Below are 15,412 nucleotides of genomic sequence, written 5' to 3'. Positions count from 1 at the left end.
CCACGGGCGCGGGGATCCACCACCGAGCCACCTGATACGAGCAATGGGGACAGAGGGCTGAGGTGACAGAGCTTGGAAGCACAGACGCGGCATACACAGTAGTGGGGGTTGTGACAACACAAGTCGGCGTGCGAGGGCTGAGACAGGGGACTGTCTGCATTTTATAGATCTTTGTATATAGAGCGACCTCTGCCCACGAGTGAAAAACACTAGTACGGTTCATCAAGTTTGGGGGAGGGAGGTGGGGGCGGGGAGGGGGGTTGTTTTTAGTAGGGATGCTGTGCGGCCGAGTTGTGGGAGTCTGCTGTGGGAGGGTGGAGGGTAGGGTAGGGGCAATGTTGTTTTTGATGTTCGAGATGTTGGCAAGTTTTTGTGCGGTACACATAACACACATGCTACAAGAGTCGAGATATGTTGCACGATGCGAAAGACAGGATAGCAATGACTAACGGAGATACTGCTCCAAGAGCTATTGACTCCCTCCGCTCACTGTCGTGGAATGTTAGAGGTCTTAACGACTATCGAAAACTGCGTAAAGTGTTGAATTACCTGACAAGACATAACATTGACGTTGCCTTGCTCCAAGAGACTCATCTTCCATTACATAGCCCTATGCTGCGCAGCAGAGGACTTCTGGGTAGCACCAACGCCTCCGGATTCACGACCCACGCTCGGGGAGTATTGAACTGGGTCAACCCTAGATCTGACTACATGTTGAGGCAGCTGAAGGCAGATGAGTAGGTAGATTTGTGATTTCCAAATGCCAGGGCAGGGGATTGGATTTGACTATAGTGAACGTCTATGGCCCCAACTATGACTGTCCGGAGTTCTTCGCAACATTGGCTACCACGTTGGGCAGCTGCAAGACTTTAACCTGGAACGAAACCCAGAACTAGACAGATCCGGGGGCCCAACGAGGAGACCGGCGCTGGCAGCCAGAACCATAGACAGTGTTATTATCAGAAAAGACCTTAGTGATATATGGAGGGAGATGCATCCGAATCCTGGAGGTTTCACACACTATTCAGCCTACTATAACATACATACATGCATAGATTACTGGCTAGCTTTGACGTCGCTCATGTCTCAGATCAGTACCTGTCAGGTGCTATCACGCACCTTGTCTGCTCACTCTCCACTCTTGCTGGTCCTGACACACCTTAAAATACATTACCACCATTTATATGGCGTTTTCCCCTTTTTCGCTGTTAAATCCCCAGAAGAGATGGCGGAAGCGATAGAATTTTTTTTCACTATTAACATCGGGTCAGTAGGCAGCTTTCAGACGGTATGGGAGGCTTTCAAAGTATATATCCGGGGTGTGGCCATGACTAAACACTCAGGGGTTCTTCGCTCCATTTGTCAGAGGTTGTCAGATTTGGAGAAACGGCTGAGGGAGATGGAGTCTCGCCAGATTGCTGGGGGTAACGAGGAAGTTACGGGTACTATGAAGGATTTACTAGCAGAATATCACGACGCGGCAGACAGTGAGGTGAAACACCTAGGCAAATATGCCACAGCACAAACCTATGGTGAGGGGGAGTGACCTGGATCTGTGCTCGCACACATTTTGAAAGCTAGGCGCAGCAAAACTCTGATTACTGAAATCCGGTCGGAGGAGGACGAACTACTGACCGAGGAAGTGGACACAGCGTACAGGTTTAAACAATACTATACGGAATTGTATGCTACCCGCTCCTCAGACATGGATGATGAAATAATGGACTATTTAGAACATATTAAGCCGTCTTTCCTCTCCGACGTACATAGAGAGTTCCTCATGCACCCTATTAAGAAAGATGAAATTGTGGAAGCACTGGCGGGTATGAGGGCAAATAGTGCCCCGGGTACAGATGGTCTCACAGTAAGCTTCTATAAGGCCTTCATCGAACTGCTGCTACCCCACATCTCAGGGTTGTTTGATGACTTATGCGTGACGGGTAAGATGCCACAATCCGTGACGGAAGCGGTCTTAGTAGCTATCCCCACACTGGGTAAACCCCCAGAGGAATGAGGCTCTTATAGGCCGCTGTCTTTGTTAAACGTGGACACCAAACTGTTTGCAAAAATTGTGGCCAATCGCTTGGCCCTGCTGACCCCGGAGCTGGTTGCTCTGGAATAGGCTGGGTTTATACCAGAGAGAAACTTCACCTACAATCTTAGAACGAGTTTTAGAACTATGCAGCACATTTGTCCAGACACTAAGGCCATAGTGGTCTTTCTCGATATGGAGAAGGCTTTTGACCCGGTGGAGTGGCCTTTCATGCGGATAGTGCTGACGCAAATGGAACTGGGCTCCGTCTTCCTGCAGCTGATAGGAGTGTTAGATAATGCTCCCTCACCACGCATTCGGCTGGGGAATCTAGTCACAGACGCTGTTGCTATCTCCAGGGGAACAAGGCAGGGATGCCCCCTGTCACCGACGCTGTATGCCTTAATTGCGGAACCCTTGGCATGTGCGCTCCGAGAATACCACGGACAGAGAGGTGTCCATTTCCCTACCTACAAAAAAGTGGTCTCCACGTATGCGGACGACACACTGCTGTACGTAAGGGACCCGGAAAACAACCTCTCCCCGATCCTCCAAGAGGTGGTGCACTTCGGTGCATTATCAGGGCTGAAGGTCAACTGGACAAAATCCATAGCCCTCCCGCTTCCTCCAGCAACTATGCAATTTAAAATGGATTACCCCCTACAGTGGTCTGCAGATGCGGTTAGGTACCTAGGCATTCAACTGCACATAGACTCGGAGATAGTGTTCCGTGAGAATTACGGCACAGCAGTTTCCAAATTTGAAGAAGTTATAGAAATCTGGATTAGATTGCCACTGTCTTTGATTGGCAGGGTCTCTATAATGAAGATGGTGGTGCTGCCCAGATTCCTGTTCTTGTTCGTAAACATCTGAATAGTGCTACCACGCTCCTTCTTTGTCAGACTTAATAAATCATTGATAAGATTAGCTTGGGCAGGCAAGCAGGCACGGGTACAATGGCGAGTGCTCACTTTGCCCCACCATTTGGGAGGACTGGGTGCGCCGGACCTTGAGTTATATTACAGAGCGGCACAAGGGGCGCTAGCATATAGCTGGATTCATGGTCCAGATAACATACCATAAATCCGACTGGAAAAGCTTTTTGCTGATCCCCACCCTCTCCTGGCCGTCATTTTCGAACCGGTAGATCGTATTACGGGTATATTAGAATCCCTCAATTCGACACAACACACATGGCACAACCTGCTACAGTTGCAAGTGGGGGCACTGATATTCCCCGGAGATGCCTATAGACTGGATGGTCTGGTTGCCCCCTTGCTTAGATGGGGGGGTCGTACGGGCAATGCATGCACTGCAGATTACTAGGGTGGGGGACTGTTCTTAGATGGAACAGCGAAGTCATGGGATGAGGTCGCGGACACTGTAGAAGCTACTACTTTACTGCAGCGTTTTCAGTTCCACAGAGTGAGGAGGGTGTTAAGCCAACAATTGGGGGACGATTTAAACGAACCCCCTGAGGTACAAGAAGGAGTAGTTTATTTTCTTTAACTCCAGTTCTGTAGTAGGGGTATCTCTGTTATAGTCATAATCTAGTGAATAGTCCCGCCCATGTGCGTGGACCCCGGAGCAAACAAAAATAATCTCTAAAGTGTCGAAAAAATGCAGAACTGCACAGACACTTAAGAGAGAATTTAAAGACATATAATGCAGCCTAAAAAAAGGCTACACTGTCCAGTACTTCAGCTAGAAATTCCACCAAAAATCCACAAAAACAGCAAAGCCTGTCCAGATTTCCTTTGTCTTCAGTACAAACCCCTCTGGAAGATAGAGAGGAAGGCATGGACAGATAAGCCCATAGGCTGCCATTATGTGGCTCAGAATAGGATACTGTGCCTTTAAGAGAACTTTCCAGAACTTCACAGTATCCCAGAATGCCTTGCAGGTCTCTCTTACTTTCAGTTCTTTTTGAAGGCGTAACACGCCCGACCTGTAGCATTCTTTACATGAACATCTCTCCACCGGGGAGGAGGGCGGGCGCTTATGACTATAACAGAGATACCCCTACTACAGAACTGGAGTTACAGAAAAGAAACTACTCCTTCTGTAGTAGGGGATCTCTGTGTATAGTCATAATCTAGTGAATAGAATGGCAAGCCCATCCCCACACCACAGCGCGGTGGAGAAAAGAAACCAACCACTATTGTGCGAACAAATTCCGCAGCGAAGCCTGTCCAACCTGAGCATCTGCTCTGGCATCAGCGTCCAGACAGTAATGCTTAGCAAAGGTATGAACCGACTTCCAAGTGGCGGCCTTGCAAATTTCTGCAATCGGCACATTACGGAGCAAGGCTGTCGTGGCAGCTTTGCCCCTGGTGGAATGAGCCTTAGGCTTACCCCCTAAGGTCTTATTAGCTTTCTGGTAACATAGTTGTATGCAGGACACAATCCACCTAGAAATGGACTGCTTAGAGGTCGCAAGACCCGTCCTGACTGATCCGTAATTGATAAACAATTGGTCTGACCTAGAATATCTTTAGTTTTATCCAGATAAAATTTCAACACCCTCCGAACATCCAGGGAATGTAAGGACCTTTCCGCTGGAGATGAAGGATTCTGAAAAAACGTAGGCAAAGTTATAGTTTGGTTGACATGAAAGTCAGAAATAACCTTGGGAAGAAATTTAGGGTGAGTACGCATAACAACCTTAGCAGCATGAAATACAGTATACGGTTCATTACAACACAACGCCTGAATTTCACTCACCCTGCGGGCCGATGTAATGGCCACGAGGAACGCCGCCTTCCAGGACAGGTGCTGCAACGAAGCCTTATGAATGGGTTCAAAAGGCTCCTTCATCAAACTGGACAGCACCACATTCAATTCCCATGAAGGCGAAGGGAGCCTGACAGGAGGGAACACTTTCTTCAAGCCTTCCAAAAAGTCTTTGATCACAGGGATCTGAAAGAAGGAAGTCTGTGAAGGGTTTTTCCTGTAGGCAGTCAATGCAGCGAGATGAACCCTAATAGAGTGAACATTAAGGCCAGATCGCGCCAGATGGAGAAGGTAGGGAAGGATGACATCTTCCTTGCACGTAGTAGGATCACAGTTCCTGGACACACACCAGATACAAAACCTCTTCCACTTGTAAGCGTAGGACGTCCGAGTGGAGGGCCTCTTAGACTCCTTCAGTATGTCCATGCAATCTTCTGGTAGATTCAAATGGCCATATTGCACTACCTCAGGAGCCATGCCGCCAAACTCAAGGATGAGAGGTTGGGGTGCACCATCTGCCCCCCGAACTTCGTGAGAAGGTCCGGCCTGCATGGCAACCGTATGTGTGGAAGGAGGGACCGGTGTAGAAGGTCCGTGAACCACCACTGTCTGGGCCATTCCGGGGCAATCAGGATCATTCGTGCCCTGGACCGGGACAGCTTGATGAGCACCGCCGGAATCAGAGGGATGGGCGGAAAAGCGTAAACAAAACTGTTCGACCAGTTGATCCAGAGTGCATTCCCCAGCGTCCCTTGCTGGTAGTACCTGGAGGCGAAGTCTCGGCATTTGCTGTTTTCGGCGGTGGCGAACAGATCTACGTCTGGAGTCCCCCACCTTGCGAAGACTTCTCCTAGTACATCGTCGTTTATGACCCACTCGTGGTTTTCCAGAATCAGTCTGCTCAGTGCGTCTGCCTGAACATTCTGCACACCCAGCAGATGTGTAGCCGTTACCGTCAATCCTCTCGCCAGAAGCCAGTGCCAGATCGTCTGCGCCTCCCGAGACAGGGTGCGCGATCTCGACTCCCCCTGCTTGTTGAGGTAATACATCGTGGTCGTATTGTCCGTCTGTACAAGCAGAGAGTTGGTCCGGAAGGACGGATGAAAGGCCTTCAGTGCCAAGTGAACAGCTCTGAGTTCCAGGAAATTGATGTGATACGTGGACTCCGTCTGAGACCACGTGCCTTGGATCTGTAAGTCCCCCGAATGCGCTCCCCAGCCCTGGAGAGAAGCATCCGTCACGATCGTCTGAGTAGGAATGTCCTTGTGGAAGGGAACTCCTCTGAGGAGATTCTCCGCTGAACACCACCACTTCAGAGACTGAAGAGCATGCAGAGACAGTCGTATCTTGTCGTCCCAAGATCCTCTCCTCTGGTCCCATTGGTCCTCCAAGCACTCCTGTAGAGGTCTCATGTGTAGTCGTGCATGAGGAGTGAGGAAGATACAAGAGGCCATCGACCCCAGTAGAGAAGACACCGTCCTCACTGTTGGAGATGGAGCGGTCATAAGAGCCTGAGCCTTCCGAAGGATCGATCTCCGTCGCTCCTCCGAAGGAGACACGCTTGCTGACAGCGTATCGATGGTGGCCCCCAAGTATTGAATACATTGGACCGGGATCGGGACAGACTTGGACATGTTGATGTGCAACCCCAACTTGTTCAAGAGAACGCACGTCTTCCGGAAGTCCGCTTGGGCTTCTGAGAAGGAGGAGGCCTTGATCAACCAATCGTCCAGGTACGGGTAGACAAACACCTTGCCTTTCCTTAGGTGTGCTGCTACCACTGCCATGCACTTCGAGAATGTCCTGGGTGCAGATTTCAGTCCGAAAGGCAGCACCGTGTATTGGTAATGATTGGTGCCGACTTGGAACCGCAGAAACTTCCTGTGCTTGTGCGCGATGGGCACGTGGAAGTACGCATCTTGTAGGTCTATGGCACAAAGCCAGTCCCCCTGTTGCAACTGAGGATAAATCTGATGCAACGACAGCATGCAAAACTTTTCTCTGCGAATCCACTTGTTTGCCTGCCGCAAGTGCAGAATGGGCCTGAACTCGTTCTTGTCCTTTTTGCGAACCAGAAAGAACCGGGAGTACAGACCTCTCCCTCTTTGAGACAGAGGTACATCTTCTATCGCCCTTTTTCTTAACAGAATATCGGCCTCCGCCTGGAGCTCGCGTAGTTGATACTGCGAGCTGACCGGAGGGATCGCTGGAGGAGGGCTGATGAACCGAAGACTGTATCCATTGCAAACAATATTCAGCACCCACTTGTCCTGAGTAATTTTTCTCCACTCTGCCAGAAAAAATTGAACGCTTCCCCCCACCGGAGCGGGTAACGGATGAAGGGGAAGTAACCGCTCAGGGTCGAGACCCGGCCGGGCCCTTGTTCGCAGTAGAGGGCTGTTGTCCACCTCTACCCCTCTGACGTTTTTGGAAAGGTCTTCGGAACTGCTGCTGTTGTTGCTGCTGCTGTTGTCCCGAAGACTGTCCTCTTCCTTTCCCTTGTGAGCCAAAACGCCGTTGGAACTGGCGGTAGGGTTTCTTGTCCTTGGGCTTCTCCAAGCCCACCGCCGTCAGGGTTTCTGCCTCGGCCTTCATCCGGGCCATCTCGTCATCTGCGTGTTTACCGAAGAGCGTGTCCCCGGAAAACGGCAGGTTGGCCACTCGCTGTTGTGCCTCAGGCTTGAGAGACGTAAGTCTGAGCCATGCATGTCGGCGCTGGTTGATGCCGTGGCAGTAGCCATGTGCAGCTAACAAGGAGATATCCGCCGCAGCACTGATGGCCTGGTTCGAGACCAGCATCCCCTCCTTGACAATTTCCATGAAGTCCTCCCTCCTGTCACGCGGCACAAGGTCCGCGAACTGCTCCATGGAATCCCAAAGCGCACGGTCATATCGTCCCAGTAATGCCGAGTCGCTGGAAGCCTTCATTGTGGTGGAAGAAGTCCCACATGCCTTCCGTCCCGCCGAATCAATCCAGTGGCTCTCCTTGTCTGGAGGCACGGTGGAGGACGGGGAGGTAGAATGCTGTTTCCTGGCCGCCGTAACTATAACTGAGTCGGGGACTGGGTCCATCCTCAGGAAGGCAGGATCTGAGTCCGGTGCCCTGTACTTTTTCAAAAGTCTAGACGGGGCGGCCTTCACCACCGCAGGTGTAAGAAATAGTTCTTGTGCCGGTTCAACCAGTCCCGGAACCAAGGGCAAAAGAGGGCGAGACAGGTGCTTCTTGTGCAAAGTCTCGAATATCACGGACGTCGTAGGTGTAGGAGCCATCACCGTGATACCCAACTTCGCGGCCCCCCTCAGGAGAACCTCCTGGAACGTACCGATGTCATCGATAGGAGACACCCTAGTCTCAGGTGAATCGGACAGAGTAGGGGAATAGGAGCGGGTCCTAGAGGACGTATCGGTCCTGGATCTATGTCTCCTACGGTGCCGTCTGGAACGGGTGGAGGACCTGTGCCTACTTCTCGATCGTTCCCTCCATCTGGAGCGAGACTTCGATCTCCTGGGCCTCGGCCGGTCCACCGGCTTCTCCGGGGTGGCCGACTTGGGCTTACGTGGTTCCTTAGACTTCGGAGTCTTCTTAGGAGGGGTCGGGAGATCGGGGAACGAGACCGACCTCGGCGAAATCGGTGGCGGCTTTTCAGGCAGAGGAGGCAAAGGAGGAGGGGTAGGAGTCCTCGGACGCGGGCCTCTAGGTAGCGGAGAAGGAGGCGGAACGGACTTCTTTGGAGTATACACCTCCGAGTACACCGATCCCGGCGACCCACCATCCTTCTCGGGCTGAGGAGAGCCCCCCTCAGCCCTAGGCCGCGTAGTACGATCCTTCGACGCCACCGACCGGTGTTCAGGCGTCGACCGTCGGCCCCTCGACGTCGAGCGACCCTTCGGCGTCGACCGTCTCCTCCTCTTCGGCGTCGAACGGCTGCCGTGTCTCGACGTCGACCCGGACCACCTCGACGACGACCCTTTGTGTCTTGACGGCGATCTCTTGCGCCTCGACGGCGATCGCCTCGACGTCGCCTTGGAGCGTCTCAACGTCGACCTCGACCTCCTACGCCTCGACGGCGAACGCCTCCGCCTCGCCGGCGAGTGCTTCTGCGTCGACGGCGGGCTCGACGACGAGGATCCCCTCGACGATGATGACGCCTTGCGTCTTGACGGCGATCGACGGTATCGCCTCGGCAGCGAGCGTCGACGCCGATCCTGTCGACGCCGAGATCTCGACGTCGACGACGACGAAGACAGCGACGATGACAAAGTCTCTGCGTTCGACGGCGGCCTATGCAGGTCCCTCGACGTCGACGGGCGACGTTTTCTCGACCCAGAGCCCTGGGGAGATGGGGAGCCGGCCTTGGACTTCCCCCTCGACGTCTTGGTGGGTGCCACCGACCCAGACGGAGAATGGGGACGTGTGCTGGGCTTCCTGCCCCCGGGGAGCCCCCCCAGGGGCCTCAGCATGGGCAGATGAAGCCCCTCCAGACCCACCTTGCGTCTTCTGTCTCCTTTCTTCCAGTCCCTGAAGCCTGATCTTCAGTCTGTCCTTCAGGGTCCTGCCAGAGAAGCCTTGGCAGATCTCACACTCCTCAGGGATGTGGGAAGAGGGAAGGCAGAGGATACAGACCTCATGGGGGTCTGTCTGGGCCTTCTTCCTGGAGCACTCCGGGCATTTGTCAAATAATGCAGGCATTATGGACAACAAAAGGGTGCAAAAAACCAAGAAGAAAGTCACCAAAGTACTTTAAAAGTACACAAAATCGAATTTAGTGAAAAAACACCAACAAAACCCTTGAAAAGGGAGAGCTCAATGCTCCAGGGTCCTGCTTGCAGGAGCCGGAAAAAAGAACTGAAAGTAAGAGAGACCTGCAAGGCATTCTGGGATACTGTGAAGTTCTGGAAAGTTCTCTTAAAGGCACAGTATCCTATTCTGAGCCACATAATGGAAGCCTATGGGCTTGTCTGTCCATGCCTTCCTCTCTATCTTCCAGAGGGGTTTGTACTGAAGACAAAGGAAATCTGGACAGGCTTTGCTGTTTTTGTGGATTTTTGGTGGAATTTCTAGCTGAAGTACTGGACAGTGTAGCCTTTTTTTAGGCTGCATTATATGTCTTTAAATTCTCTCTTAAGTGTCTGTGCAGTTCTGCATTTTTTCGACACTTTAGAGATTATTTTTGATTGCTCCGGGGTCCACGCACATGGGCGGGACTATTCACTAGATTATGACTATACACAGAGATCCCCTACTACAGAACTGTCGTATATAATCGAAACCGAGTTGCCCCGTAAAATAGTCTCCAACATATACAAGCTTGGGATGTCACATAGAGCACATCAATACACTAGAGCCCGGCTCACCTGGCAGTGAGATCTAGACATGACAATTGGACATGTGGTCATACTGCTGCATCAATACAAAATGTACATCATTACACGGTAGACACCGACTTATACACTTTAAATGCATTAACAGAGTCTACTATACGCCGGAGACACTGCATAGATATGGGCTGAGGGAGGTAGCGACTTGTGACAGGTGGCACTTCCCTACAGCAGATTTCATGTACTTAGAGTGAGGTTGCCCGGGGGTTTCGCGATACTGGAAAAAGGTCTTCTGCGAACTGAGCACCATAGTTGGTTTGGAGATTACTCCTGACCCAGCTGTCGCACTGTTGGGATATTCTAAACCACTACCAAAAAAGATGCGCAGAATAATGGACATGGGCTTGTTACTGGCAAAGCAGAGAGTGGCGATGTGTTGGATGAGGGGCCCTCTACTTACACTGATACAGTGGTCACACGATGTGCTCTATTGCTGTACGCAATCGGAACACTTCAGCGAGCTGCTACCACCTCGGAGCAGGACGAAAAACGTCTGGGGGCTATACACAACATACTTGCTTGAGAAGGGGGAGGGCCCTACAAATGAGACAACGACCGAGCCAGGAAATGGTACTACTGCCCAGACTTCATAGGGGAATGGTCCTGATGCAAACATTCAGATACATATGCATCACAGAGCGTATCGCGGAGCCTGGATCCCTGGGCAGCGCGGCTAATGTAGGTGGATAATTTGGTGGCATTGAAGAAGCTATAGCAGGAGGGAGAAGGTGCTATTGGCAGCTAGTCATAGGCTCACTGGTTCAGGGTTGAAGAGTGAGGTGGGTGTCCTGACGGCAGCAGGTTAAGTTGACATCTCTCTGTTTGTACCAAATTATGCGAAAATGTTTTTGATTGCTGGGGCGCAACGGACACGCGGTGCAGAGTACTGGGTGTGCTAACGCTTGCAACGAGACGCTGCCCTGACTCCGGGATGTGGGCTCCAAGGCTGTGTATTGTTCCTTCGGAGCTTGAGCCGCCGGCCCCAGGGTTTTAGGCGTGTGGCTGTGTACTTCAGAGATAATCTTTTCAATAAAGACGTTTTAAAAAAAAACAACAAATTAATGTAGGAAGTCCAAATAGCAGTGTGTGGCAGTAGAAGTCATCAGCTATTTTATCTGGCCCGGGGGCCTTCCCCCACTTCAGCAAGTTGAAAGCATTTAACATTTGTTGAAGAGAAAAGTAAAATTTCTCCACGCTCCTCACATGTGTCCGTGGTAGCATCATCTAGCCTGGTTAGAGGCATTTTGAGGTTTTCTACCGTAGGGTCAGGAGAATAATGGTTCGATAAATGCTGTACCCATTTTTGGGGTTGTATTTAATGTACCGCATTGGTAAAAGTAGGTTTACTTCCATGTGCTTAACCATGCCAGAATGTTTTGCTCTCTTTCTGCTTTACAGCAATTAGTCGATCTTCCTAATTCTCATTTTCTCTGTTCCTCTGCCTAGTGTTTAATGTTCTTTTGTATAGTGCCCTCCCTTTGCAAGCATCCAGTAGTTTACCTTCGGCAATCGTACAATCCTTGTTATACCAACGAGAGGCCTTTGGACATGTGTCATGCGTTGGATGGCAAATCTTCAGGAAGAAATTTCTCTAGATATTAAACAGTGAATTATGCACTTCAGTGAACTTCAGTGAATGGTATGTCATTCACAAGAGTATTGATGTATGCGTCAAAGGTATAAGCAAAAACACCATACAGTCTTGACACAGAGTTTGTCTCAAAATAAAGCTACTTAACTGACCTCAAGTTATTTGCAGCTTATGGCGCAGGTGCAGAGAACAAGGGCCTGGGTTACTATGTCACAAACCTGACGGATATCCAGTCTGCCGTATTACAAGTCCATTATATCCTATGGAAATAGTAATACGGTGGATGGGATATCCGTCACATTTGTGATCCCATCCACCAAGATCGTAATCAAGTCCAAGGTCTTTCAGTGATAGAAGCAAGGGATTATGGCCGCTCGCTTGGCATGGTGTCACTGTCATATCTAAGTGGGGCCACAATTTCACGTTCATTAAGATATAAACAATCTTACACTTAGATCCACCCCTCTCAAAGGTGTATTCAGCATTCCTGTCTGATTTAGTGCGACCATTACATGCTCGCAAACCCAAATTAATAGACATTGTAGCCAGCTGCCCTTGAGTAACTCCGATAACGTTGCCAGACAAAACTTGTATCAGATCATTAATTCTTTTGCCATACAACTGCTGTAATTTCCACCTAAAAGAAGACAGCGGTTCATTTTGCAGTACACAAAAAAAGAGTAGGGTTGACCGAGGGATGTTTTTAAGATCACATAAAAAAAAAACATAATTCAAATAAAAAAGGATGAAGAGACTGGGAGTAAGAATGTGGGGTTTTATTACATTCATAAACATATCATGGGGAAAGGAGAAAAATACTAACCTCCAGAACCTCTGTCCCAAAAAAACCTAAAGAGGCAAAGTGAAAACAAATCTCTGTGACCCTCTCTCATTACCCCTAGTTGAGGTCCTGTTTTGCTCTAGAACTCTTTTTTCAGTGAATGTTGCATGAAACATAATCAAATGCAAAATGTCTGCAATAGACCCCCACACATCACCCACATTGAAAATAAATTGAAGGAAAACGGCATTTAACACAATTTAGTAAAGAATTATTCAAGGTCGTCAGGACAAGACTCTTTGCAGAACAGAGGTAGCTTTATCAGGAGCCCGAACCAGCGCCCATTATGCCCATGCATTAAAACGTCTCTGGAATAATGAAGTAAATGATATCGCGATATTGGTACATATTTTACATACGGAATGAACAGGAGGCACCCTTACCCTATTGCACTAAGGACTACTAGATAGTCAACTGCCTTTAAAATGTTGTAAAGGGACAGGTTAATGATTTCCTTGAATAAAATACTTACAAGAAATAGTTAAAACATGCATTTAAAAATGTCTTCATTAGCTCTAAGACATTAAGAGAAACAAAACAACCTTGCATTTATCCTTCATCACGCGAAGAAGGCAGAAAAGAAGGGTGTGATTATAGGAAATGTAATACAATGTTCCTTTCCTTCCTTTTTTCTTAGTTTCTCTTTCCCAATGTTATTTATGGGTTTTGTAAAACACTGTTTCCCTCCCGGGCATCCTGGCACTAAGCAGGAACCACAAGCAAAAGCCCAAATTAAACCTAAATATTAGCTAGCAAATAAACACGTCTTTAAGGATTTCATCAACATCAGAGCACCTGGGGTAAAGTGTTCCATAGTGCAATTGTGGCAAAAAAGTTGCAACTACCAGCCCTGGACTTAAAGATCTTGAGAACAGAGAGTATACCTTTTGAGAATGGGCAAGGTTACAAAGAGAATGGAGTGGATTGACTATTCTCTGCAAGAAAAGAGCATTTTTTGCACACAGCATTGTATGACAAACGTATAGGCTCTTCACAAATGATCACTGTAATTCTGTTAGCCTCTAAAATCTTGCCAGCTCAATTAGTAACATCCAAATCAATAAAACAATACATTTACTCCAGTTACCTGATAACATCCGCTGCCCCAATCAGGATAACTCAACTTCTTTGTGCACTGTTCCATGATGAAAGCAGATTTCTGCAAGAGACACACTGAACTAGGTCCATATTTTTCTGCACCATAGTTTCTTGATGGGGCTAAAACAAACAAATAATGATTATAAAACAGGTTGTGTTTTGTTATTGCACTTATTCATGAGTAGATTAACTAACTAAAGTGAAAACAAGTTAGAATAGGTAAGCCTCCTGTGGTGGGTGAAACGGATTGTAGAGAGATGGGTAAGGAGGACCAGAAGGCTGGGATCTTAATAAGGAGAAGTCAATTTACGTTTCGAACCCACCTCAATTTACTTTTATTCTTTGAGACAACAACAGTTGTATTATCTTAATTTATCCAGAATGAAGTTAAGTTTGTCGTGGGGAGATCTATATATCACAGAAACAGATGTCTTGTGATAGTAAAGAGCTGTTAAATTGATTGGAGCCTACCAAATACAGCACAGATGTTTCTGACCGCATTACACATTCAGGACACATAGAACTAGGGAGTTGAGCCTCAAAGAGGCAAACGTTTATTTCATTCAAGTAGTACATCAAACACAGTAAGGCTGATCTGAGGACTGACTGTGGAAGCCATGTCAACTGAAAGTCTATACCTTGTTCTTCATTCTACTACAGCGTGTCATCCCCTCATTTAAATGGAGCGCTAGCTAGACCCGAAGATATCAGAACGCTTTACAAGATAGATGATAGGCGGATTCATTGACATAATAAATCCGCAAGGAGAGGGGAAAAAAAGGGAAAACAGTGAAACATTATATAAGTAAATCAAAAAGTAACACATAGTACAACATTATCCATCTTGGGTTTTGATTATAGATTAAAAATGCTACATTGGGTGAAGTGACCGTATCAAATGTTCCTTGTTGGTGTAGCAAGTTCAGTGGAGCGAGTTGAAATATTTGTTCATCAGAAGTGATCTGAAGTTCTATTTGTCATAATCGCATGTAGTTGTTGTGCAGCCATTGGATAAGAGAAGCTATTGGGATCAAGTAAATTGTCCAGAGTCACATTAAAGTCTCCAACCTAAATGATCATCTGCAGGTCCAATGTGGTGATCTTCTATGTATTGTACCATTCACAGGCACACATACACCCAGAACAAGTCCATAGCATACATGCAATACACATCACTAAATTCTTTATGTATTATACCATTCACAGGCACACATACACTCCGAACATTCATATACTATACATACTGCACAGCACTGCATTATCCCTGTATTATATTATTCACAGGTAAACATACATCCAAGCACATGTGAACCACACATACACTGTGCAGTACTACACACAAACGCCACGGGAGAGTTAAGCACACAACTGCAGAACTTTAAATGAATGACCCCTGTAGGCCTTACTTCAGTGACGCAGGTAAAAAGGGCCTGTTCACTCCTAGTGATCAATACACGGTATGATGCCAACCACTGCGCTTGTGCTGCTTAATACTTGGAAAAGGCAAGGAACATTTAAGGAAAATGTGATGTGTTTAGCTAAATTTGTGGTTTACAGGGGATTCAGGGTAGGAAAAAATTGGGGGATCCAGACAAGCCACACCTCCCTGGACTGCCCCGGTTGTCTAGTTTGCGGAAATGTCTGGATTTGGTAGGTTTCACTAGATGGCCGCCGAGCACAGGACCAAAAACGCAGGTTACTCCATTCCAAAACCAGATCGTTTTGTGATAGATAATTT

The 15,412-nt window shown here is 48.3% G+C and overlaps 1 protein-coding gene across 1 annotated transcript in view; it reads right to left on the bottom strand.

The window, feature by feature from the left end:
- LMLN (leishmanolysin like peptidase) overlaps positions 1 to 15,412 on the bottom strand; it is a 427,804-nt gene that overhangs the window by 31,969 nt on the left and 380,423 nt on the right. The window contains exon 15 of the mRNA XM_086957429.1: positions 13,664 to 13,794. Within this exon, the coding sequence (XP_086813555.1) occupies positions 13,664 to 13,794 (131 nt within the window). The remainder of the gene's footprint in view (positions 1 to 13,663; positions 13,795 to 15,412) is intronic.

Source organism: Lissotriton vulgaris, chromosome 2_1, assembly GCF_964263255.1.
Source record: "Lissotriton vulgaris chromosome 2_1, aLisVul1.2, whole genome shotgun sequence".
NCBI lineage: Eukaryota > Metazoa > Chordata > Amphibia > Caudata > Salamandridae > Lissotriton > Lissotriton vulgaris.
Note: the sequence above shows the minus strand (reverse complement) of the source record. Positions and strands in the feature narration are given on the sequence as shown.